A 27,476-nucleotide genomic window follows, 5' to 3' on the forward strand; every position below is an offset into this window, starting at 1 on the left:
CAACAATAAATGTTGCTGCATTGGCCCCTACGGTGCAACGGGTATACCACCGTTATAGCTCTTTGCACAACACAGTGCGGCAGGTTTAAACGCCACCACTCACAGCTGTCTGCGGTGTGACAGAACCAGGTGTTGTGAGATGGCTGGCGGAAGCACCGTCGACTTGTTAATAAAATGTAATTAATTTAATTTCATCTTAAATTTCAACAACAAAAACATTCAACTCCTTGCTGTTATATGAATAAATAAAGGCCCGACGAACGGGATGAAGGTAAAGATCGCGCATCGTAGAGCTCCATTTAAACTATTCCAAAGCCAAAGATCCTCATGAATCTACAGCTGACCACGAAAGCCCCCTGCTTGATAGATGTAATGGGTTTCTTGCAAATACACTAGGCAATGTGAGGAGGCCAGGGCAACTGGGCGGCAAGGTAAAGCAGAGGGAGGTGCAAAGATGATAAAGCGGAGTGAAATAGAGAGGGGGGGAGGAGAAGGGGGGGGGCAGCAACAGCAGCGGGATCTGAGCCGGCTCGATGGCTCAGTAGATTCATTCCGCCCCGAGCTCTTCTTGATTAGCGGTGGCTGCGTGACGGATGATACCGCTCTCTGCAGGGCTTATCTTCTCGCGTCGCCCACGACTTTTTGTGCTCACCAAGCTGCATCCACCAGTGCAAACTCCTTGATTATGTATGAGCGGGGCGGCTCGCCTTAGGGGGGGGAGGGGAGGAGGGGGTTGTTGAGGAGGGGAGGGGGAGCTCCAGCCAGCAAGAGCGAACGAAGAGCGAGAGAGAGAGAGCGAGAGAGAGAGAGAGCGGTGTAAGAAGAGAGCGAGGAGAGGGAAGGGAGAGAGAGAGAGAGAGACGCGGACGATTCCGAGTTGCCGCTGCCACCACCACCACCACCGTATTCACTGGTGGCTGTGTGTACGTGCCTCCAGTCATGCGTTAAAGGCCGTGCTGGGAGGGCTCTTTTTTATCCTGCCGAGCAAGAAATAACACAGCCCTTGTGCTGATCCTATAAATAGAATAATAATAAACCCAAAATAAGAATTCTCGGCGCGTAATGCATCCCCAGTATTATGTTAGCGCTGCTGCTCTAGTCCTTAATCTAGTGAGCTTCCTCCAGTCCTAATCAACTGCTCGATCGTCACAAGCAGACGCATTCTGGTTATCGTTGCGCCGCTGTGCTGTTGAGTTCACATTTAAATATAGAACTCGACTCAACACACACAGACAGACACACGGTCAAGCGGTGTTCCGACCCTCTGCAAGAAACCAGAGATCAGATCGAACATCTTCGCCGCCACGTGCTCGTATTCCTCACCGGCGCAAGCTGCTTGCAATGACGCACTCCGAGATGGTGATGATGGTGGTGGTGGTGGCACGAGACTGCGTGGCTCGGCGCTGCGGGCGGACGAGCCAGGACCTCGTCTAGATCGTGGTGGCCATGCGCACTCTTCTCGCTTGAACGTGGTCGAGTTCGAGGAGAGTCAGACGCGACTCGACGGAGGAGAGAGAGACCCCCCCCCCCACCCCCTCTCTGCACAAATATGCTCGGGACGGGATGCTCTGCGAGCGTCACTGTGGTGGTAGCAGCAGCAGCGATCCTGGCCGTGGCAAAGGGTAAGTTCCCTGGCTGGTGGTGCTCGTCCGCTCTGTTGCATGCGCGATTCGTCGGTGACGATGTTGCGCAATCAGTGCGCAATGTCCGTAAACGCCGCCGCAACTTTACCCCAACACCCCCCCGCCGCCGCAACTCCACGCGCGAGGATTTCGTCAGTCTCTCTTCTCACACGTCGCCCGTCGCGACTTGTGTGCATGTATGTTGAACTTCTTTCGCACCGTACGCGGCCAACCGTGCTAATCGGAGGTGCGGGGACTTGCTTTGTGTGCGCACCAGTTGTGACAATCTTGACTGAGATCCGGCAAACGACGTTTATGTTACGATGTGTTTTTGTCGTAAGGTCTATATAGATGAAGGGGGTGAATTTCCTCGGATTCTTAAACCAATAGATGCGCAATGGCTATCAATATTTTGGAATGCATCCCTATGGGAGAGATACAGCGGTGGGAGTCTCTTTTTAAAAAAAATTGCCATCCGTAAAACATCTATTTTAAAACTGATTTAATTGAAATATCACTTGCATGACATCCACATACACGGAGCGTCTGTGGACATACAATCGAAGTCATACGAACGCGCCTCTCTTAACGTTCATGGAGGGATAATGCGTGCTGTTCTTGTGCATTTGGCGCAAAATTCCCAAGCGCGCGTCGTAGTGGTCCGTCACTTGCAGCCTGTGCAGCCTCTGAAGCTGTTTGTTTACCCATAACGAGAGGAGAACAGCTTCTGCATGAAAAGGCGCACAAGATTGCGGGGGGGGGGGGGTACCTGCGCTCACGTTGTACTCAAAGCAACAACAGCAGCTGTTGAACGTGTCTCGAGCAATCAGTCGTCGTCAACGCGCCGCGGTTTGATCCGCGTGTTTAAAGTTCGTTCTCTAACGTTGCTGTGTGCGCAAGCGCGGGGCACGCGATTCCGCGCGAGCCAAGCCCAGCGGGGAGCCGCGTGTTTCATCGCCAGAGCCCCGTGCTTCCACGACGAGCCCATTAACGCACGCTTTCAAACTCGAACTCTTCCGGATTCGTATTCGTGGGTCTTTTGGTAAAGTCGCGTAGATAGGTTACAAAAAAATAAACCCAAAAAATAACAAAAAACTACGACGTTTCGATCGCAACACAAGCAATCGTCATCAGGAGCTTTCCGCTATTTTATTTTATCAAACAATCGTCATCAGGAGCTTTCCGCTATTTTTTATCCTAATGACGATTGCTTTTGTTGCGATCGAAACGTCGTAGTTTTTTTTCTTTGAACCTATCTACGTGACTTCGCCGAAAGACCCAAGAATATGAATTCCTGCAGTCACGAAAGCTTTAAGTCAAGTTTCTTCCGAATTCCTCGTCGTGCCCACGAGCGCACGGTCCATGTCAAAGGCAATGTCGTGCGGTCGCGTGATGATCGTGGCCACGCAAGCCAGCCCAGCGGACCGTCTAGTGCAGGGGTCTTGCAACAAAAATAACGAGAAGAGACATTTTTTTTGTTTGTTTTAATTTCTGTAACAAACAAACAAAAATACCGCAATATTTCAAAGGGCCGCAATGCAATGGGGATACATGTCACAAATCAGTCGTTAAAGAGCCACATGCGGTACCGGAGCCGCAGGTTGACAAACCCTGGTCTCGTAAACCCACTGCTGTCTGCTCTGTTCAACGGAGGACTGCAAAAACGCACACGAGTTCTCTCTCTCTCTGTCTCTCGTCGTGGACGCAAGAACAGATCCCGCGGTCTATAATTCCAGCGCTGTTCTCATTCACGTGTAAATAAGGAGGGGGGCGGGGGGAGACGAGGATGCGATGGACACATCTGTTGATTGGGACGGGGGAGCGGAGTGGCCCCGGGGAGTCGTGAAGACGCAATGCATGTGGCGGTGGTGGCCCACCACCCCCTCGTGTGCCGTGCTGGCCTTCATAGGTGCTCGCTAACAGCACTTGCCCCTGTTGTGACCGCCACTTAGGGGGTAGCCGCTGCGAGGTGGCCGGAAGGTGGCAGTACAGCAAGTTGATGATTGCATTCATCTGCGCGGAGTCTTTGTGTGTGCGCGTGTGCGCATGAGCGGTGGCATGCTCTACGAACCCGGCGACCCAAGTTCGATTTCCGCTCACGGCCAACACCGGTGACGATTATCAGAACCGATGCGGGGCCTCCCCTAGGTCTACTCAGCCTCAAATGAGTTTCTGGTGCGGTGTGTAAATATCGCCGCTGGGGAGACAAAGGCGGCGTGGTGTTGGCCACCCATTCCCTCTTCATAGGTGCTCGATAACAGCACTTGCCCCAACAGTCTGTTGAGGCTATACGGGGGATCTTTGTCCTAATTATCGACTAATACGCGACGTGCTTGGTTTTATTTGGACACTGGGTTTTCCTCCCACGTTTCAAACACACTCGTTTAAATTCATTGGCCAAACATTCCGATTGCAAGGTCCTCTTTAACACGAGTCAAGTGACTTAGTCAGGTTTTCCTGGACGAATTTATTGCATGATCAGTGTTACTGTATATGAAATTTTTCATCACTCTTCGCCAGAATACACGTGGACAGATGTGCAATATCGAGGGAGATTTGCAATATCGTGGTGGGGTTGGTTTCCACTTAAAGTATCTGCAACCTACAGCTGTTTTTCATATATAGCACAATGAGTAAAACGAGTAAAATCACGAGAAGAAGTCGTAGAAAGAAAGAGTAATTTATGGCACAGTATTCCTTGATATTGTGTTCTGTTCGGATGCATATTAACTTGCTTGATGTATATCGCGTAAAATCAACGGCGGCAGTGTTAGCTGGCACCGCCAGGGGGCGCGGAACAAGACAGAGTCCTGTAGCAATTTCAAGGTGTAGCTCTCTCCCGCCGTGGTTGCTTCTTACACCCCCCCCCCCTCCAGCGTTTAAGACGGTGGTCTTCATTGCAAGGTCTTTAGTGCGGCCCCAGGCAATACACAAATGTGAATACACCCCACGCCGTGTTGACATACCTCAATGTTTTCAAATGGTGTTGCGGCCCTAACACTGATGATGTCTTATCGGCGAAAGTGCCCCCACCCCCCTGTAAAAATGAGTGACGAACACTGATGTAAGAAGAACTCATGAGGATGCTACCCTAGGTCACCAGTTTAATTTCGGACACCAAATCGCTCTCATAGTCTCGAAATGTCGTTACATAGTCATCTCTCTAGGCAGTGATTTTATGAATGTGCTATGTTGACCAGCATGCATACATCAGAACGCCTCGTTAATAAAGCACCAACCAACAGAGCGGCATTTCCTTAAAAGGCCACGCTCAGGGAGGTGGGGGGGGCTGGATCGGCAACTGAACGGCACGGAGAGTTCCGTCAATCGTAACTTGCGCCTGAAATTCAGAAAATAGCGCGGCACACTCCGGTTGCAAAGCACCCTGCTCGAGAAGACTCGTAGACTGATGGACCTTCTCCCTGTTGTTATTTTTCACATGAAAGACGAAGTGTCCATTGCTAACTTTGGCACATTTCTGTCGTGCATTACGCGGTTATCGGGAACGGCCCACGGAAGGGGATCTCACAGAACTAATTCTGAACTCGCTGCTAAATCGCACGCCCTACTGCGTGTCGGATCGCAGATGCGTGTCGCATGGCAGTCAATCAGATTTTTTTTTTATATATAGATTTTCAGAGCTAGGTTAAAACAACGCAAAAAAATCGGTGTTTTTGATGACTGGGGTATAAATTCATGACACTTGAGAACCCTGATTGATCACGGACAACTGACATAAAAACCCACATCCTAGCAGTGTATTTAAGTTGTATGGGTTTAATATCGGGTTTTTTATTCGAACTTGTTGAACTTCCTCGTTGACTACAGAGAGAAGCAGCACCTTGTGCTGTGCAAAAGATGGCACTGTCACTCAATCACAAAGATCACCCCTATAGCCTTGACAGACTGTTGGGGCAAGTGCTCTTAGCGAGCGGGTGGGTGGCCAGCTCCACGCCGGACCGCTTATATTTACCTAGTGGTGATGTTTATTCACCGCATTTCAGGCCAAGTCGACCTAGGAGAGTCTCAGGATCGGTTCAGATCATCGTCACCGGTGTTGGCCGTGAGCGTGAATCGAACTCGGGCCCGCCAGATTCATAGTGCAGTGCACCGCTCCTCACTGGGTCACTCTCACACACACACACAGCCACAAACAAGACACACGGTGGCTGAGAACAGCTGACGGGACGCTTGCGCACCAGGCAGGTTCGTGCAGATCCCGGGAGACATGCGCGCCAGGGAGGGCCAAGACGTGGACCTGACTTGCTCTTACCGAGGAGGAGGCGCGCCTGCGTTCGCCCCCCTCGAGATCCAGTGGTGGTTCCTGGGCTCCGTGCCGGTGTCGGAGTCCACGCAGCAGCAGCAGGAGGAGGAGGAGGAGGACGTTCACGAGCTCCAGGTGAGCGGACGACGCATGCACAGACGGAAGTTTGTCTTCATCTCCTTCTCGCGAATGGCGGTGGGAAGTTGGATCGGGCACCGTTTGACATGCAATGGGTTCATTTCAGACGCAACAGTCCCTGGTGCTGTTCCAGGAATTCGTTCGGCATGCCACATCCACCCTGTTGACATCGGGAGGAGGGGGAGGGGATCTACTGGACATTTGTGAAAAATGGCTTTATAGCTCAATGGATTCCTCCAGCATTTATAAACATTCTGATTTTAATAAAGACTCTGATTCTGTCAACAGGTTTTTATACACGTACCAGTAGTATTAAGGCGACGTCTCGTGCACAGTATTATAGGCATGTCGGGTAAAATAGGAGTATTATGGATAAAGGTGCATCATTGCACTCTAGTGGCAGTGCCTTACGCCAATAATATAATATGCAATCAAACCCAGCTAGCTAGCAGCGTTCTTACAAATGTCGAGTGAAAGCTGAATCCCCGTTTGTGTGTGCACATCGATGTCGGCAAGCCAGTGGACGGCTTCACAAACAGCCTGTTGAGTATCTGAAACGCTGCCAGCGGCAATTGAGCAAAAAGTGTTTCCACGTGGAGGGTTGATGGTTGTGATTGGTGTGGTGAGTAAGTGGGGGTGGGGGGGTGTCTCTCTTATGAAGTTGTCGTCACCCCCCCCCCACACCTCCGGTGCCATTCTAAGGTAGCTCAGTCGTAATGAACATCACCCGGCCTTCAAATCAAATACAAAGCGAATTTAATTTGGGCGAATCAAAAATTCCGAGGGAGATGTGAGAGTAGCAAGTCCCCCCCCCCCTTACGCGTTAACTCGTGACCTGTGCACACTGCAGACTGCGTTCAAGGTGAACCATCAATAACGACCCTATCGGTGTGTGGTCTTCAAAGAGCCGCGTTTGCACGCGCGCGCAAGCCACGCAGACGCGCTGATATGTGTACAGGGTGCTCCAGATGTCTTGTGATCCCCATTCAATTCTCTAAAACGGAATATTTTTTCGTATTAAGTAAAGTTTTTTTTAAACAGAAATGAATATGCAAAAGAACAAAAAATTAGGGGTAAATTAATTATGGGGGGGGGGGGGGGTCACAAGACATCTGCACCACTTCTGTAGATTATTGCATAAATGATCGGACAATGATGTCGATATATCTTGCCCGTAGGTTTATATCGACGACCGCGTCAGCGCATGTCCGTGCCTGTGACATCCTTACTCGGTGCTTAATCCCGTTGTGCTTCGTGCTTGCACCGTACGAATTGCCCACGATGGCTGGGTTTGGCTTTGGATCAAAGTTAGCACAGAAACAAATAAAATTAAGATGGATTGCCGTGTTAAAGTATTTTGCATAACTTGGAAATACAAATAATGAGTTTGAAATGAGTATTAAGTCGACGAAAATTGTATTCACTTACGATGAGCTGCTGATGCAGATGGCAATGTTTAATACAGCACGCTCGGTGAATACTAAGAGGGAGGCTCGTATAGCGATAAAAACTAAATGTGCACGGCTGTTACCGAATGAAAAACGGGTGAAAAAAAAGCGGTTACCGGTTTGGCGCGCATATATAAATGTCGAGCCATAAACATCATCATTTAGCCAGAGACGGAGTGTGACTTCTGTGTTTGGGTAGAGAGGAGGGGTCGCTTTGTCCCTTACCGATATGGATCGCGGGCGCTTATAATTAATTTAAAAAAATACTCGTAATCTTATTTGTAAACTACTTAAAATAAATGTACGACTTAATAAAGGTGTCCCAAACTTGCACCCGTGAATTTAGCTGATACAACCAACAGGAGGTGCCGTGGTGTAATGGCTTTTTGCAACAACAACAATTGACCTGCGATCCGATGGTCCCTGGTTCGAATTCATGTCTCCGAGAGGCAGTTCAACCAAAGGGGGAATGGTGCTTAGGGCCACTCTGACGCGTTGCTGCACGTGGCTCAGCGCGTGCCATCCATTAACCGGTAATAGATTTCGATTTAAAGCTTTCGTGACTGCAGGGATTCATCGTCTTGGTTCTTTCGGTAAAGTCACGTAGAATACTCGACAGACCTGCTCTCCACCTGAGGACGGCTGCTTGCGTTGTGGCCGAAACGTCGTGAGAATTATTTTATTATGTTTTATTTTTTTTATTTTTTTATTTTAATTATACGTGACTTTACCGAAAGAACCAAGAAGACGGTAATAGATTGTGAAAATGGTTACCGGTTATAAGCCCTGATGATAATTACTCTTTATCATTGGGATAGCAGTATACATTTTGGTGTAAATACAATCGATTCTAACGCAGCTGCTGCATATCTTTACAATACGAGATGACACACAAGGTGAAGTATAGTTTGGTATAACCACCACCATGGGCAGAGAGGACACACACCAGCCAGCATCAGCGCGTGATATGTAAAAACCTATTGGGGCCGTACAACTGAAACTATGGACCATGTCGTAAACTAACTGTACACGACTGCAGTCCTTAAATGGAGGAGCGGCAAAATATCACAAACTTTGTTATGAAGCCTTCTCACGGCTAGCAGACCGCGACATTGGAATTCAGTTCCTATAACATATTGCCATGAGCAAGAAAATAACGTCAAAAACAAACATGTTTCGGTGCATCAACCTCATGGATTCCCAGAACCAATATTATCAAGCAGAGTTTGTTTATGCAAGTGAACTCTGGATCATTTTATATCTTCTGGGTCGCATCATCAATGTCGATCTTGTTAAACAACTGCATCAGGGGTTACCAGACGTGGTTAGCAGGACCACCCAATATTGGGCATAAGTGCGATGTCCCCATCCTGGCTTGTTAAACGCGTTTTGTTTTTGTTCACAGACACAAGGACAATGCAGACAAACACACACAAGCTGCTCGGTTTGAAATGTATTCATTTCGTACGTGCTGGTACTGTTTATTTTTTTTGTTTTTGTTACCGTGGTCATTGTCTCAGTCACTGATGGCCTCCGAGTTCTCGCTTGCGCAGGTTATGACCTCAAGATAACACGCCTCTGGGCCATGGCTGTCGCAGAGGTTTTTAATATTGTGTTGTTTTATTGCGACGCCGGAATATTGCTTATTATTTTTTGAGTTGCCTCTGCTTGAAACCACCAACAACAACAACAAAAAATCTTTTTCCCCGACGAGCGAGACGGGCGGCTGGGAGCAGGGGGTGGTTATTGCAGAGAATAAGGCGCCTCTGTGCGAGCTCCCGTGTCACTTAACGCACATCGTCAGCTCAGGTAGACCTCTCACACACAGGCACGCGTCTCAGCTGGGTCTCGTCTGCTGCAGGCGTGATGGCCGTGCCTCTTCCCACTGTGTCTAGCCCACAGCTCTCGCCCGCAGCTATCTCGTTGGCTGCTTAAGTGGCTGTGCAAACAAAGGTGCAGTCGCGTGGGACTGTAATGGGCAAGTGCTTGGTTTTTAGCGAGCACCTGGTGTGGGCAGATGTGCCAGGTGCCAATACCGATGCTTAGACATCGCATCAGGTGCTTCTCATTTAAGGCTGAGTAGACCTAGGCCAGCCCCAGGACCGGTTTATATAATCACCACTGATGTTAACCGAGGCCGTGCAATGGATCTATGGCTCGTAGTGCAGTGCGCTAACTGCGGTGCCACCATTCTCCAAATAGTTCAATGGACACACGTGTGCACACAAACAGCAGTCCACATTCACCACTAAGTGTGGGGACGGCACAACGGCGCTTGTGCTAGGCTAGGAGCAGCAAGAGGCCACGTGTAAAGTGGCGAAGGATCGTGGGCAGAGTTGGTAAGACAGGACTAACCATAACCCATAGAAGATATGGCGGTAACGATGAATCGATTACTTAATAACGATGTTTATCGAAGTGTAATAATCAAGGGGTTTCAATCCATGTATTTTATGACGTGTCCTCTTTCAGCCACTTGAGGCCGATAAATTCACCATAACGTAAAAAAGAATTGATTATGAAATCGTAATTAAATTTTGATTCGTACCACCCCAACCATACAGATTACTGGGGCAAGTGTAGTTAGCGAGTAATACTGGCAACCCATACCATGCACACATATACTAAAGTTACAGTATAGTTTGATTTGACTTGCTAACATGGATAGAAATGTATGAAAATGCTGTCTAACAATGCATACCTCCTTCATACATCATACACGCAATGCATGCACATGAGTACAACAGAGCTAATTGACATAGAAACAGAAGCAAGTCATCCTTTGAGATGGAATCCATATATACACAATACATATACGATCTCCACTGTTGCATATGCGCAGGAAAATTCATACTTACAAGATGTAAGGTTTAACTGAAACAAACCTTACATCTTCTTCTTGGTTCTTTCGGTAAAGTCACGTAGTGGTGTTTCATTCTTCACCTGAGGACGGCTGCTTGCGTTATGGCCGAAACGTCGTGAGAATCGTTTTATTAGGTTTTATTTTTATTATCGTATTACTTCCCTTCTACGTGACTTTACCGAAAGAACCAAGAAGAAGATGTAAGGTTTGTTTTAATTCAGCAATACAGTCATTTGCTGAAGCTGCAACTTTCCATTGCACACACACACACACATGCTACATCCATAATTAGCGTAATTACAAACCCAGTTTAATCATAATCCTTGCTAGTGCTCAACCACCAATTACTCAGACGCTTCTGTAATACCAGTTGTTAGAATTCGATAGTGCATGCTAATACTTTAAATGGCTTATTATATTGTACAAAAATAGCATTACATCTTGTACACATCTCTTTCAGTTCTTTCAAAGACGTGCTACGAGTTAGCATTTGTTATTAAGCAAGAATGTATGAGGTGGTTGTTATTAATTCGCCTCGTGGGTTTTTAATTGTTGCTGTTTGAAATGTATGTTAAAAGGAACTTGTTTTAATTGAATGTCCAGTGTGAGCCGAAGGCAAATTTTTAACAAATGGGCCAATTGAGGCAATGTCATGGAGCCCAGGTGGATTGTATAAATGTACCTCTTTAGCTGGTTGCATGAAAGCAAATGTATTCCTTTAAGCCCAGAGAATAAAATGTCCTATTCAAAAACCCACACTCAACACCTTTCACCCCTCAAGGTGAACTGGTGTTTAATATATGGGCACATCCATATACCTATCTCTCTTGGGATTGCCTTGTGTTTTCATACGAAACCAATTTGCATAGTCTTGAGATTACTTTTGTTTCGTGTGGGGTTTCTCTTTTTTTTTAATCGGCCGTTTTAGAACGCGCAACCCGAAGCACTGCATTGTCCGTCGCTAAAAAACATGAAAACCACCGCACAGGTTAAACATTAATGCAACGATATACATCGACTAGAAATGTAATTTCAATACATCTTGAGTGCGATTGCATGGTACGGCGACAACGGTGTAAAGCATTACCCTTACATTCATTACTTGTTGCATTATCTGTTCGTTCGAAAAATGACACGAATCTCTGTTCACATTGACAGGATGGCTTCAGTCAAGAGCCTACAAAAATAAGTGTAAGTATCCACATGCATCTGCCACTTGCTTCAGTCTCTTGAAAACAGACGGCTCAGCGGTAATCTAGTGGATGTGTCTGGCGCCGCGCATTCTGATGTCTTTGAGTTCCACTAATGAGCTGTCGTGAGTGTTAGCTGCTGCTGCTGCTGCTACCTTTTATCCTAACGCAATAAAAAAAAGGCAGCTGGGACGTCTCCCTGACAAGTTGAATTGGCACTTAATCAGGAATTCATGATATCAGCAATTTCCATTTCATGATGTTAAGGAATAAATTAGGAAAGTGAAGGGATTTTCCTTCTTTCGTGTTGTATCAATTTGCTGATATCAATATTAAGATAGCCGAATATATGACATTCGGGTACACGGCAAGGTGATTTAATTTATTCATAGTCTTTTCATGTATTCCGCAACATTTTTACATATTTGTGGCAACTTGCACATCGTACATTTTTCTCATTTCATTATATTGTTGTTACCCATTTGTGCCCAAGTCGTTTTCCGTCAATATATACTTTATATGAAAACATTTAATCAAGAAAAATAAATTATGCCAATATTTTGGCCAAATTTACATCGATTAACATTCAGTCAAACATCTCCTCCAGAAATTAAAACTCTTGTTTTTTCCTACTTGATTTGTAGCTTCTAGCACATCTATATCGTAATGATGGTTTAAAAGCAAGTCATTTTCGCGAGTGCTAGGCAAAAGGATTCATACTCTTTGGTTTTTTCGGTAAAGTCACGTAGGTAAAATTCAATTAAATCACGACGTTTCGGGAATAACACAAGCGTCCTTCTTCAGGTGGGGACAATGTTTTCATTCCATTTTATTTAATTTATTTAAATTTTTACCTACGTGACTTTACCGAAAAAAACAAAGAGTATGAATCCTTGCAGTCACGAAACAAATCTAAAAGGATAATGTGTTAACATCCGTTTTGTCATTTCATCAAGTGTGGCATACGAATGGTCTGCTTTAGGGATCTGCCTCGGATTCCTCCACTAGATTATGAATCTGAATCGTGTGTTATGGTTTCCTCTTTGGGTGGCCTCCATTCAGCAGTGGATTGCTCATGATTGTTGTTGATGATGATGATGACAAAGGCCGGTATTTAAAGTAATACAATTGACAATTGCGTGATATAATGTTGTAGTTACACATCTTGTATCACATGTTACAGATTCCCTCTTTCTTGTGAATCACATTATAATCCTCAACCAGCTACAGACACCGCACATATGGAGTACATTACTATTACCTCTTGTTAATCCCCCCCACCACCAAAAGAACCCTATGTAAACAATTATTCTTACGGGCACAATGCGAAACATTATCATGAGTGGAAGAATGGATTTTCATAACTCAACACATCATACCATGCCCACTACCTCCTGCCCTCTCCCATTGTAATCAGTATCCACTTAACCACCTGTTCCACTGAGTCCCTGTGTGAGTGGATAATTTAATTATGCAGCTCAATGCAGGTGAAATACCCCGGGTCCCACGCCCTCTTATTAAGTGCAGCAATTTAATTAATCCCCCCCCCCGCCAACCACACTGCCTTCACTCCCAATATTGTTAAGAAGCAAACTTTGATCTGCGACACCTCGATGTGTCAAGGTAGCTGACTTGCAGGGTACAGGAAACCCTGCCGCTCTATGTTGCCAGTGCAGCGAGATGGCCTTGTCTGCCTCCAATGCAGCCCGGATTGATCTCCACCCGACATTGAACCAAGTGAATAAGCAGACCGATTCGCACGGTTGGCTACGTACGGTGCGAAAGAAGCCCAACGTACATACACCCTTCCCATGTCTGTCCCTCCATGCAAAAAGCAAATATAAAAGTATTTGTTCTCCACGTGCTATCAGACACAATGCCTTCTGGGAGGGATTTTTATTTTATTTATTAGAACAGCATTGGCTCCACACAAGCAAACTCTGGGCCGGTTTTGACAATCGGAGTCGGGCTTTCTTGCACCAATGCTGGTGAACTGCCAGATGGACAATTGGGTAAAATCTCTTTGCCAGGCAGTGCAGGAACAAGGCTGGGCAGTCTGACAGGCCAATTTGGTACACTCCCCCCGAACGCCACACACTTGCGAAAGTCACGGCGCTTCAGCAGGAAAATCCACGCAATAGAAACGGATGCTTAGGGTTGCCAACTTTGACGTACAGAAAGAGGAGATACCAATAGGAAGAAGAATCTCTCTCAGGACCGGAAGATGACATAACTACGTGTAAATGCAATGCCTTGAGTGGTGTATTATTATGCAAGTGGCAATAACTGGGACTTTTAATAACACTAGGGAAACATTTCCATTTCCCGCGACATCGAACTGACAACGAGGGCGATTCTGGGAAACCAGGGAGGGTGGCAGCCCTACTCTTGGTGTGCGTTCATAAATCTTCAAACGCTGCCAACTCATTGCACCCATCATCACGATCATCCTCATGTATTACTTATCCCACTAAGCTTCCCGTGCAGTCGGTCTCGTTGTGCCAGAACAGAGGGGTGAGAGATTAACAATGTAATCACTCGGAAGGGTAGAGCCAAATATGATCGGTGAATCCATCATCCGACTCAATCGACTCCCTCCAGTGTATTTAGGAATATTTAAGACTCTCTGAAAGACTTCAATATTAACCAGAAAGCAAGTAGACCAACACATTGAGATCTTCCTTTCCAATCGTGACAGAGAAGAAGAGGAAACAATATTATTTCAATTAACCTGCGATATGGTTAAGTGGAATCTGGATATAAATACATTTTACGTCAGCACGGTTCTGATATAAGCCACGCATGGTGAGAAAGGCGAAGAGAAAATTCTGATGCAAGTACACTACTTCAGATATAAGTACGGCCGGCTTTACTACGCATGCACAAATAACACAAACTCAACAGCTGTCTGTAATCTTTGTTTTTTCGGTAAAGTCACGTAAGTGAAAATAAAATGAAAACAACTAAATTAAATCACGACGTTTCGGAAGCAACACAAGTTTCCGTCATCAGGTAGGACAACCACAGCAAAAATACTACTGCTTCCGAAACGTCGTGATTTAATTTAGTTGTTTTCATTTTAATTTTATTTTCACCTACGTGACTTTACCGAATAAACCAAAGAGTATGGATCCTTGCAGTCACGAAAACTGCAAATCTAGAAGCTGTCTGTAACATTGCCCTAATAGAAATATATCATAGGCAAAATTTCATGCAATGCCCCTTCATAGCAGCGTGCCTCCCAAGGATCGTGCATATCCAGTTTCAACTGTACCTCGTATGGCTCAGGTTGGTAGCCTGGCCTACATATTAAACACATTATTGCAGTTCAAAGTATCGGCTCATCACAGAGTGTGGTGTGCAAACACCGCTCTAATGAGGCAGCTGAACAGGTGTGCGCCACTAGAGCGTGTTTCCGACAGCTCAAGAGGAACGAGCACAATTGTTGCGAGAATATTCGAAGTCCTAGACTCATGAGCGAATGCAAATTCCCCATAAAACCCCCAGTTTAAGGATCGTTTTTGTCAATATTTCGTGCGAAAATCCACATAGCGGTTTCAGCTGTGGTTTGGGGGGGGGGCAAAACTCTGAAGCCACAACCACTTGATGGGTTACATAACTTTGGTCACTCACGTGTACTAAAGGGTCCTGTTACATGTAGTCTCTTCGGCAATAGTCTCTGTTATTTGATGTTTTCTCCACGTTATTTGATGTAAATAGCTGTTTATGTACAGCATCGAAAGATGCTTCTAGTCTTAAGATGTGATTTAAATTCACATGTTTATTATACGGGGTTATTGTTTTTGTAAAAAATAAAATTAAAGACACTTTGGCGCATCAATCTGTGGCCAAAATGAGTCCACTGCATTTTTTCCCTGATACTTTCTCAATTTAGCACGCGAAATATAGTTTCTGTATATATCTGTTTTTACGCGTCAAAAAGTGTTTAGTCGTTTTTGTATAAAATCGCGCGTTTATATTTAGCGCCTAGTTTGGTGAAATAAAAAAAAATATGGCTTCACCAGTTTGGTCAAAATCTGCCATCGTCCCACCTCGCCATTCGTGCTGCCCAATCGCAATCACGTCATTGTGATGCCTCTGATCTGTATTTGTTCCATGACCCACGCATCCCCTCGTTTCCTCTCTCAGTGTAATTCCAAGCGGGCGTCTCTGCATGCTTCTTTGCGCACTTTTCTAGGTTTAGCTCCATTTTCTCTTCGTTCGTGTCCACGTTTCTGAATTGGCGGCAGCGCTTAGTCCTCAACGATTTAACAAACAAACAAAAACCATTCTTCAAGCACATTGGTATCTTGCTTTTCATGTTTAAATTAAGTTTTCCATAAGTAGTCCATCCTGCCACCATTTATCTCTATAATTTGTCATTTTGATCATGGGCGGAGGTGCGGCGGGGGGGTATCACGGGGGAAGCTATGCCCCCCCCCCCAAACTGGACACTTAATTAACTTATTTTCAGTAGTTTCGAATTAACATAAAACACAAATAAATTCATTATATGCACAGGCGATTCCTAATGTGAGGAACGAAACGAACCCCTGCCCCTCCCACCCACGCAAATATAGAAGTTAAATTGCCTATGATTTTATCCTGACAAGCTTTCAATTACCTTCTAACATATAGACATTCCCATCGTGTCCTGTAATCCAATTTCAAAATAACATTAAAATTACAACAATTATCGGAATCAGAATCTTTATTTTTCCTGGAAAAATCCAATGAGCTATGAAGCTCTTTGTAACAGATGTTACGTAGGATGCGTGCCGGAAACATGCGGAACATATTACGTATGAGAATTCGCTAGGTAGGTTCATGAAGACGAGACTACTTTTGTTGAATATACATGACAAAGAAAAACTTGGCTTCTTTTGTTCACAATCACGAATCTCAATTCACTTTGAACACCAGCAGTACGCTTTCTGAATTCCGTGTTTGCTGGAATTGCTTGCTGCTCGCTGGACACGAAAAGTTGGAATTGATTTGAGAGCGTGGTGGTGGTGCACGCACGGCAATAAGAAGGATAACCTCCTGTTTTTATCTTTCTCTTTTACAGCTTTCTATCGATTCAATCTCAGATATGTTTAAAGAAAAAAATGAAAGTTTAATTAATAAATAACAACATGTATTTCTCATGTAACTGAGAGCAAAGGAATATCTTGATGGCCTTCTTTTTTACAGACTGGCCTTCTTTTTCTTCAGAAAATATTGAGAAATATAAAGAGAGAATCTTAAATAGTCTTGATAAATGAGGTTTTAGTCGCCGGTGATGCCAGATGATGAATTCACTGGGGTGCAATGAATTCTCAGAATTTGAACCTTTTTTTAAAAATACATTCCAGGAGGTAATAAATAGATTGTCTGACTGATGTGTAATGAGCTTAATCATTGCTTGAAAAGTCATTTTGTGGGGTTTAATATTGTTCCAATACGGCATGCGAATGTGAATAGGCATTTTGCAAATGGGCAGCTCAGTAAGTGCACCCTTCATTCCTATGATTGTGAATGGGGCTCTGTGGAATGCTGAAGGCTGTTTTTAAACACATTCCGTTTCATCTCGACTATACACCTTCATAGCAAACCCATTACTATGGTTACTCGTGAGATTTTTGAATTCAAGGTTAGGCTCATTATGTTACCGGGGCAAGTGGCAACCAATACAGGATAATGTTTGACTATTTTTTTTCCAAAGACGGAATTCCAATCACTCTCTTGCCGGCACTATTACACCGCATTCCGCATTCAAATGAGGGCAAGTGTCCGCTCCAATTAAATCCAATTGCACACAGGAAAAAAAAGGCTATTGTACTGTTATGGGAATCTTCAATTCCACAAATCCACTCTTTTCCTATTTGTGCAATTAGATTTTGTAGTTGTCAGCATCGGGTCTGTAATGCAGATCGCTTGAAGGCCATTTGGGAAACGTCAGTAACATCTGTACGCCCTACGTTTCTAGGTTGATATTCGTTTGCATCTCTGTTTGCTGCAAGACCCCCATTCCATTGTTGTACCAAATTGGTGCTTATGTGGTCTGTTTTTTTTACATGATGTTCTCTCTTTCTCCACCAACTGTGGCAATGACCTCAGTTAGAGAGGGAGAATCAATTATATTATTGTAGCGGAGATCAGCCAAGGAACAGCACTTGACAAAAACCACTTCACAGTGGCTCATACACCATGCAGAATGCGCTTATCTGCTAAAGAGCTACGGATTGCATTGGTGTCTTAATTTTACACAATTTGGGGTGGCCACTTAGCTTTTCATCTCGCGGGGTTTTGGCAGCACATTGGTTTGAATTCCACTCTTGTCTTGTAATAGCGAGGCATTATTAAAAGTGCATACTCTTCACTGAATGTCAAGGATTGTAGTAAGCCCATGTGGCAGAGCAAAGCATTGTGAATTGGTGACAAAGATACCATTTATATTTTGCCTGGAACTTTATGAAACCAATTTTTCTACAAATTCCAAATCATGCCTTTATCTTATCCAGGACAGGTTCACTGAGTATCAAGATACTCAAGACTCAATTTCAGGAGTGCCCTGTACTGAAATGATGGGCTAATTCTATTATTGTGTTCAGCATGTGGAAAAAAACTGGAATACCAGGTGATAACGCTTAAAACTTTGCACAGGCAGATTCAATACACAGATACGATTAAACACTTTATTTTTTATTTTACCAAATAAGGCCCACTGAGCTACATAGCTCTTTTCAGAAGCGACCTGGCCACAAACAATAGCTCAACGAAGTGGTTTACCATGTGGAAAAACCAAACAACCCTGAGAAAAACCTACGCAACCATGGGGGGAACATGCAAATCCCAAATATACAGCAGGCGTCAGGGTCGGGTTCGAACCCACGACCTCGTGTATACCAGGCAATGTAGTAAACATCCTTCCACCCCATACATTCAACCCATTGAGTCAATGTGTGGATTGAACCCTTTGCCATGGTGCAATCTCCTAGCCACCTCGCTGTCCTACGACGACAACACCCGAAACGCCCTGGAGATATCGCATTCGAATATACTACGAGCCTGGACAAACTCTGCTTAGCTTTTGATCTCATGCCATCTCAGAAAGATGGTTCAGCTATACCTAGCTGGTGCAGCTATGATTATTTTCTGAATTCCAATGAGATCCAATGCATCCGCTGTGCTTTTGATCGTGGTTTGGTCACAAGTGCCGTAATCACGGTTTTGTGGATGGCACGGTATTTTATTGAGCGTCCAAGACCTTTAACCCGCTCGGCTGCGGAGTGGCCACTAGAGGCCAGTACTGCAAAAGAGTTTCTGCGTATCGGTATGGATTTTTGAGAGATAGCTTTCAGATGCGCTTCTGCGGCGGTCTGGAACGCTCTTCCTTCCGATTATTAAGAAGCCACTGGAGTTAGGTACTTTCAAGTAATCTAGATTGAAAGCTATATTTTTAAACTGTTGTTGTCTTTCCTCCGCACCTCCGATTAGCACAGTTGGCTACGTACGGTGCGAAAAAAGTTCAAAACACAGACATACATACGTACAGACATACATGGCTTTACTTATACCTCTCGAAGCACGTCAGCTTCCTTCCATGTTGCAAAACATTCATTAGGAAAATGGCCAAACAACCCAATCTTGCAGGAACCTTTTGACAAACAACCCAGTGAAGCTTTCTTGGATTAATAAATGCACGTGATTATAATCGTATTATTTATCAACCGGGGAGCTGCCCGCTGTAATCACACTGGACTTGCAATCCAGAGGCAGCCCGTTCCATCATCCGGCTTGGCAGTCGAAACAGTCGGCAAGCCTTGAGACTTTAAATGAAAATTGTTATTAACGCCCCCTGCATCTGTCCACCCACCAGTTTAAATTGGTACACCACAGTCGATCGGCAAGTCACGTGCGATGGGTTAGAGTGGGGGTTACTCCCAACTCTCCCAAGACGTGGAAGAGAACGCCAAAATACCCTTGACGAGGGGGCTCTGGAGCTCGCTCTAGTGGAGGCCCTTTCGCCAGCAGCGGCGTGAGCCAGCAATTGCGGGGACTGCACCTTTACCGTCACCGACTGCCTTCGGCTCCTTTCTGCGTTAGCAATGCCGTGCCGTATTCAGCACGGCGTGGGCCACTCTCAGCCATCGTCCCACGTGGCCCACGACCGTCAGAGGGCAAATTATTGACGCGCACATGATGAACGAGCACGCCTGACGAAATGTCACCCGACGCGGCGCGGCAGGTGGTCCGGGTTCTCGGCAGCAGCATCTCCAGCCGGCTGCACCTGACCAACGTGCGCAAGCAGGACGAGGGCACGTACGAGTGCCGCGTCACCGACCGCCACGCGTGGCCCGCGCAGGAGCACAAGGCGAGGGCGGCCCTCACGGTGGAGATGGCGGGGGGCCGCCGGCGCCCGGGCGGGCCCCGGGACGTCCAGGCGGCCGAGGCCATGCCCCTCTTCCACAACGTCACGGCCAAGCGGAGCCCGGCGCGTCCCGCGGGAGCCCAAGGCGGAGCCTCCACACCCAACGCCAACGTCGGCCGCACGTCAGGTGAGTTAGGAACCCGAGCGCTCATCTCCATCATCATCATCAACTATTGCTTGATGTTGCGCATTACAAAATTGTTGTTATTTTTTCCCATTAATATTGTGAGTGTATTGTCTCTCTATGAAAGGCTCATTGAGTTTTAAGATTATTTTTGTTCAGGAGGGCCCTGCGAAGGTTTCACAATAGGGGGCAGCAATTGCTACGTGTTTCCCATCTCGGTAATTTTTTAAGTTGGAAAAACATTTAGGACCGTAATTTGGCCGCATGTTTTTTGTCTCTCAAATAACATCGTGGGATGTTTTTTTTTACGTCAACTGCGATGCAGACGTCGTGTATTTGCAGGGTTAATGGATGCACAATATTGACCAGGGTGGCCGTGGGCTTGAACTGCTAACCTCTGCAGTAAGCTCGAAAACGTGCTTCTGCTGGGCCACGTTACTGCCCCAAAAACAAGTCTTGAAAACAATTCCCAAGGTAGTAGCAGGAACTTTAATCAGCAGAACGGTTAAAAGACAGCAAAAAACATTGGGTATACTAATGCACAGAACAACTCATGTTGAGCGACGTCATGGTAATCTGCAAATAAGACGAAATTATATGATCAGGGAGCAAAATCCTGTCAGTAATTCTTAATTCGGTACGCGGATTCGCCAAAGTGTTCTGACGAACCGCTCACCGCAAATTTCACACTGGAAGGCGAACGGGAGGGAGCCATTGAGTGGAGAGCTTCGTGTGCAATGAGGCCGATATTGAAATTTGCATCGTGCAGTAATTGATCCTTATGGCGGTACCCCGGGGTACCAAATAATACAAAATGGCCGAGGCAATTAAATATTTTATTTCTGGGACACTTTTTTGCAGGGGTGTACTTAACTCCGCGACTGGGGTACCAATCAATCCGAAATCAGTGCCACTACGCGATGCCGAAACGCAGCGAAGACGATTGCGCTGAAACCCTGAATGCTCGTACGCACCGTAGTGGTGCATCGTGTACAGCTCGTCGAGATGAGTCGATTACCGCATCGCCGATCATCAACAGACTAAAAATGTCTGCATCACGGACATTGTACTATGGAACCCCGGGGTACCGCCATAAGGTTCAATTGGCTGCCAATGCAACTTTCTGAGTCACGCGGTCCCATTTGCAACGCCCTCGGAATCATCCCACCCGATGCGTTCTGTACACGTTGAAGAGGGAAGGGGGCTCCAGGAGGAGGGGTGGTGGTGGGGTAGGTTGCGATACAAGGAACACTCCAGCCAGCTGACACTGTGGTCAACGACATAAATCCACCAATTAAAAGTCCGTTAGTGACAAATCCTGGTTGGTTGACGCTACCTATTCATGAGACCTTTTTGCCAGTATCAAAATATGACGAATAAGAATGGGTTTTACCCTTTCTGGCAATAAAACAGGTGTGAAGATGTCCAAATATCAAATAGATACCTATTTCAAGGAATCAAGTGTGCATTAACCACACGTACTTGTGGTGAACATGCAAACAAACAAGCTCTGAAAATATATGCATTGATTTTGAAACATTTTTATTGCCAGAAAGGGTAAAACCCATTATTGATTTTCATGAAACCTATTTATTTTTAATGGGTTGATAAAAATTAAAACTACTTTGTGGGAAGTCCACTGTGGTTATCACATTGAGGCACTGGCCCCAACCATGGGAATGTGGAATGTTAGCACTGGCCGAGGGCTACCAATGGGAGATGAGGGCCATCCTTGTGTGCCACCTTAATGCAATACATCGAGACAACTGTGACTCTCATGAGAATATATATTAAGTAATGTGGCTTTGCACAATGATAACATCCCATTCTTAAACCTTGGAGGTGGAGTATTACATCGCAGGGAATCACGAGAGGAGGCCTTCATCTAGCAGTGGATATATCACGGATGATGATGACGTTTCTCTATTCCTACATCACAATTGAATTTGTATGACATACGTACAAAGTTGGTGCTGTAGAATATTGAGTCGAGCGTGTCTCATGTCGGCCCCTTTGGGAAAGACCCGGGATGCCAGAATAGTGGAAGGTGAGCATCAAAAGACCAGGATTGAGAATCACAGCTGCAACACCTTTCCACCGGTGCCCCCCCCACACCGCCTCCGCTCCCTACGGCCTTTATTAAGACGGGTGACTGCTCGCAATTAGATGCCAGAGCACGGCCGCGTTATCTGAGCGGGCGGTGCTTCTCAAGCCCGCGCCGCCCTCCTGCGGCACTACTTGAGGTATCTCGTTCCGTGAGCGCGCCGTGCCCACCCCCCCTTCCCCTCTTGCTCAAGAGGTTATAGCTCAATTACAGAGCGCTCATTCCACGCGACTGCGCTCGCGTCATCAGTATGCCGGAGAGAGGTGCACTTCTACCCCCAACGCCACCCTGTCCCCCTCCTTTCACTGCCGCGGCGTGGTGCCTTGAATCCCAAACTGAGCGGAGGCCCGGAGACTGCGGTGGAAACTCTCCGACTGCAAAAAGGGGGCTTAGGGTTGTTTCGTGTTACGTGGGGTTAAATGACTCGCCATGATTCAGTGTTGCAATGAAATTCCAGAATAGATTATATGTTGTTGTTGTTGTTATTGTATCGACTGGTAGTGGGCCTCTGGTGGCTGCAAACATGACGTGAGCCCCATTACATACAATGTGTACCGGTCTAAACAACACGCACACACAATTTAACGCATGTATCGCGTGCTTAAGAATTCGGGACATTGTTCCACCCCTATTGTAAGGGGTGAGTTAGCGATATCGTTTGAGGTCAGTTAATGTTATGCTTCAGAGTGGGTTTGTATTCCCGTCTGTGGGTGGGGGGGGGGTTAATTTCGACAACACTAAAAGGTCATGTAAGAAGGAGTGGTACTAATACACGCAAATCGTCCCACTGTTTTAAATTGCAAGGAATCTCGTTGGTGCCATTATTTTGCTGCAATTAAATGGCATTTGTAGAGTTTAAAAGACAAAGAAAAAAGTTTGGGCATCATTATCTTACTCTTTCAGAATTGCAAATGAAATTGCTCATTAGCATTCAAATAAACATGAAATGACAGTTGGATGATCGTCGTTATACTGTCTTCCAGTTTGATTTGACACGTGAAGTGTTTGCTTTTTTAACACGATCGTTTAATACATGCGAATGTATATGGAGCGGTGGCGCAAGTTGCTAGCGCACCACACTATGAATTCATAAACTCGAGTTTGATGCCTGCCCATGGATTATATCAGCGGTGAGTGATATCCTGACTAGTCCTAGTCTTCTCCTTCACCAACCTGTGCCGACTATAGTGGTGAAGTATGGTCAAATAGCCTGACACGAGGTGAGGAAGCCTTCACCCAGCAGTAATTGACAAAGGGCTGTACACTATGACAACAATACTACTCCGTGAGTCTCAAGACTCTATTATCAGTGCAGTGCAGCATGATAATTAGATGTTTGACCAATTCATTATTAAAGAGGGTTTTTTTAATGCAATGCATTAATCAAGTTGCCTTTGTAAATTTGGACTTTCAAATGATTTGACCTGAAACTTTATTGGGGGGGATGGGAGAAAAAAAAACCTCTTAAGCGTTATGATTCCATCGAAAAAGAAAAGCTGAAACCATCGGTAAAAGAACCAGGCAGGACGAAGCCTTCAGTAAGCAAATTGAAACGCATTGAGCTGAAGCGACGCCACCTGACACGATCATTGTTGACATTGCCGTTATTAAATGTGTAGTGAATTCAAATGAGTCGCAGACATACTCTTTAGAGGCAACACATTTATGTATACCAACACAAAGGGGTAACTGCCCCTTCACCATATATCCTCACTGATCGTGGCTGGCCCCGTCCTTGGCCACGACCACCTTCTCGAACCCTCTAGCAGGATCTCGCCCGACACGTGACCACCCCTAGCCCCCAACTTGGGGCCCCTGTGCAGACTTTACCCGTCACGTGCCTTCCAGGGTCAAATTGAGTGTCATGGCCTACATGAGCCCCATTCATGGCCAGCACTCTCACACCCCTCTCCTATAGGGGTCGGCACTGCACGTCGAGCGTGGTGCCACTCAGCGCTCTCTATCAGAGCTCACCGAGCCCCTCTAGGGCTGGTACTACATCCACATGTACGGGGTGTCCATGATGTCAGTACATCGCACGCCGTGCCTCGCTAGAGCCGGCATTACCCAGTGACGTCCGCGATGTCACTACAAATGCATCAATACAAAAGACCCCGAGCAAAACAATAAAGATTATGCGAGCGAAGTCAACACATCGCGGACTAAAAATGAAGGCCGAAGCGTGGCCGTACTAATTATATACACAGACTACGATGTCCAGCAACACGGCACAACAGGTCGAGTTCAAACAAGGCCTGCACAGCCCTTTTGAATGTTGGCCTCCCCTCGCCACGCCGCTCACTGGGGTTGTTTGACCATACTTCACCACGCTGGTCAATGTGATTTGGGAGGGTGTGATTAAGTGAGCAGGATTCGTTCAGATGTCACTTGCTACCGATGGCAGGCTGTAGCCCCGGAATTGAATTCAAGTCACACGGGTTCATGGCAACGGCGTGCGCTAACCGCTGCGCCACCGCTCCAACCCTGAGCTGACAGTGCGCGCGTTGTTTTAATTTATTTTCTTCTCGCTTGGCAGGTGGACCGAGGACATGTCCAAGGCAACACATCCTGCTTGTGAAAGCTGCCCTCATCTTAACCGCCCAATATTTTGTAATACATGCAAAGTAGCACAACGCTGTTCACGGTGTGAGACTTAAAAAGTAAACAGGTTCTTTTTTTGTGAAATCATTTTTCTATTCACGTGATGGAGAAAGAAGCAGTTGAGCAAATGCGTTCCACCATAGTAGTAAGAGACGAAATATATATTCTTGTTTCAGCATGGGGCGAATGCACTCACAACACAGCTCTTAATCAGCTTCCCATGACGTGGAATCGACTGCCATGGACAGAAACCATCAGTCACGCTTAATTTTATATATTGTAATTAAACTGTCAATTTAAATTAATGAGCCAAGGGCGCAAATCTATGACCACCAATGTTAAGGTGGTCGTAAACATATATAAAATAAAATACTGTGTATATATATAGAGAGAGAGAGTTTAACTTATTCTGGAATGACACGGACATTTATTACAAGAAATGTTCACCACAAAGTGAGATTTTGGCGCTGAAATATAAACAAAAAAAAGATTGTAGTTTATTCTCTCCCCTCCCGTATGAATTAAGGTACATTCAGCCAAAATCCATAGTTTATTTCGCAATGTTTTTTTCAAAATTATATTTAAACACGCGCACACACAGACACACATGTACATATTTACTGCGTAAACACGAATTTCTACGTCATAAACACACAACGCACACGTATGCGTACGCACATGTGTATATTTGTACACGTTACCATGGTGGCCCACACACCGATCCACCCTCAGTGTGTTCCGCCCAATCTGCCAAACTTAATGCAGTCTCTATCCCCCTTGCGGTCCAAAACAAACGTCCCAATTTTGAATGCACTTGGCCGCGCGTCTGATCGTAACAGTGAGCAAATTTGCGCATGCGGGTACATGCCCATTGGATCGCAGCCAAAGGTTCAATTACAAACGCTCCGACCGGTTCGTGCAATGAATCACGGCGGAAGAGCGTGCGTGTAAAAAGGGATGAACAGCCGGTCTGTCGAACAGCTGACAAGCAAAGATGAATGCATCGCAGGTGAATCTTCGCTGAGAAGAACTCAAAATCGCAGCACAATTTAAGTTGGTTAAAAGTGTAAAGTTTGAATACGGCCGTATCTTGATGAACTTGATTTCACCAAATGTGAACCCTTCTTTACAATGTGACATCCACCATATCTCGGACACTGACTCATGCGACGTATATCAAATAAACTATTTGTTGTCTGTAAGCAAACCTACGCGAGGTGTGTGTTTTTTTTCTGCGCGTTTTTTTTCTCTCCGTCCGACCCAACACGTGCGTTCTCCAGAACGACGTTTGACGTTCTCTGAGTTTTAAATTCCGCGGTGTGGACAGCGCACTGTGGTCACGACATCAACACGGCCTTGCCGACATTCAGGGGTTAGTCATGACATTTTTACCCTCGTGATTTGAAGCTTTCGTGACTGCAGGAATTTCCTCTTTGGTTCTTTCGGTAAAGTCACGTATAAAGAAAATAAATTAAGATTCCAAGAACACAGGATAAGATGTTACTATCCTTTGTGCAAGAACTTCCAAGAGTTCATGAACAGTGAGCCTGGTGAAATTTGGGGAGCGCATCGTCAGTAGTGTACCTTTAGTTCCTAGGGTGTTTCGGCCTTTCATACTATACACCCTCCCCAAAGGCGGCCAGCGACAGGGTGATCAATCCTACGCTTGCGTCCCATGCCCAATTAGTCATAGGAGTTGCCTTGTTGTTGATAGCCAACATCTCATTCATTCTTTTGTTTTCTCATTCATTCTTACCTGATGACGGTTGCTTGTATTGCAATCGAAACGTCGTATTATATTACTTAATTTATTTTCTTTCTACGTGACTTTACCGAAAGAACCAAAGAGTATATCCCTCGTGTGCGGAGGTAAGGGAGTGGAAACACAACTCACTCCCACCACCACCACTGCGCCAATATGTTGAACTTCTTTCGCACCGTACGTAGCCAACCATGCTAATCGGAGGTGCGGGAAAGAGTGGGGGGGGAGTAGGGAGATCGCTAATGTTGCCTCCTTGAAAGTTACCGATTTCCCGCGGCGTGTGTGAAACGTGCGGCACCTCGCGAGACGTGATGAACGCGTGGGACTCGATGACTCTCTGTGTACGGCGGCAGAGTCGTGATTAGGGGGTGGCCGTGCTTCAGGGCTGTTTAAAGCAATTTAAGAGGCCACAACGCGGCTCCGAGGGCCGTGCTTGAGAGCAACCCAAGCTCTGATTCACAGAGCCCTGGTGGGGGAACCACAATGCTCGTTCCACTCGCGGCCACACGTTGCAACCTGGCGCGCGAAGTGACACCGGTAATTGTCGACTAATCAATGTTCCAGACACCGCTCGCTCAACCTGCTCGCTCAACCTGCGCGCTTAACTTAACGCTCCCTTTCATGTGCGTTGTGCTCAATAAACTATTCGGCGAATAAAGCAATCAAGCAACTGTCTCTTTAACAAACGTTGCGTTCACATTCTGACATGTCTTGTACAAGCGTAGAATGGCAGAAAATGCCCCGAGTTAATGAGTAAAAATGTATGTATTTGTTACGCGGGCATTTTTTATTTACTTTGCCACTTTAATTCAAACAAATTAAACGACTAATAATTTCAAATAATTTTCACGAAATACCGACGGCTTGAGAAACACAGTTATTTGAACACTCTACTAAAAACCACACAAAATTGAAAAACATTCCCTCAAGTAAGACTCGTTTATAGG

The 27,476-nt window shown here is 45.8% G+C and overlaps 1 protein-coding gene across 2 annotated transcripts; it reads left to right on the top strand.

Annotated features, from left to right (window-relative positions):
• The first annotated feature begins 854 nt into the window (after positions 1 to 854).
• Positions 855 to 25,974, top strand: LOC144936906 (V-set and transmembrane domain-containing protein 2-like protein). 2 transcript variants are annotated; one of them, XM_078864119.1, is made up of 5 exons: positions 855 to 1,622; positions 5,825 to 6,021; positions 11,494 to 11,526; positions 19,756 to 20,065; positions 24,703 to 25,974. In XM_078864119.1, the coding sequence occupies exons 1-5, from the start codon at positions 1,550 to 1,552 to the stop codon at positions 24,792 to 24,794; spliced, it is 705 nt and encodes a 234-aa protein (XP_078720245.1). In that variant the 5' UTR covers positions 855 to 1,549; the 3' UTR covers positions 24,795 to 25,974. The 2 variants fall into 2 exon arrangements, with proteins under 2 accessions (XP_078720245.1, XP_078720246.1); XM_078864120.1 differs by having other exon boundaries at positions 5,829 to 6,021.
• The last annotated feature ends 1,502 nt before the right edge of the window (positions 25,975 to 27,476 follow it).

This window comes from Lampetra fluviatilis, chromosome 17 (assembly GCF_964198595.1).
Source record: "Lampetra fluviatilis chromosome 17, kcLamFluv1.1, whole genome shotgun sequence".
NCBI classification, from domain to species: domain Eukaryota; kingdom Metazoa; phylum Chordata; class Hyperoartia; order Petromyzontiformes; family Petromyzontidae; genus Lampetra; species Lampetra fluviatilis.

Coding starts and splice junctions, on each gene's coding strand:
- LOC144936906 (XM_078864119.1), top strand. CDS start 1,550: ATGCTCGGGACGGGATGCTCTGCGAGCGTCACTGTGGTGGTAGCAGCA. Junction 11,527..19,755: donor AAGAGCCTACAAAAATAAGT/GTAAGTATCCAC, acceptor GCGGCGCGGCAG/GTGGTCCGGGTTCTCGGCAG. Junction 20,066..24,702: donor CAACGTCGGCCGCACGTCAG/GTGAGTTAGGAA, acceptor CTCGCTTGGCAG/GTGGACCGAGGACATGTCCA.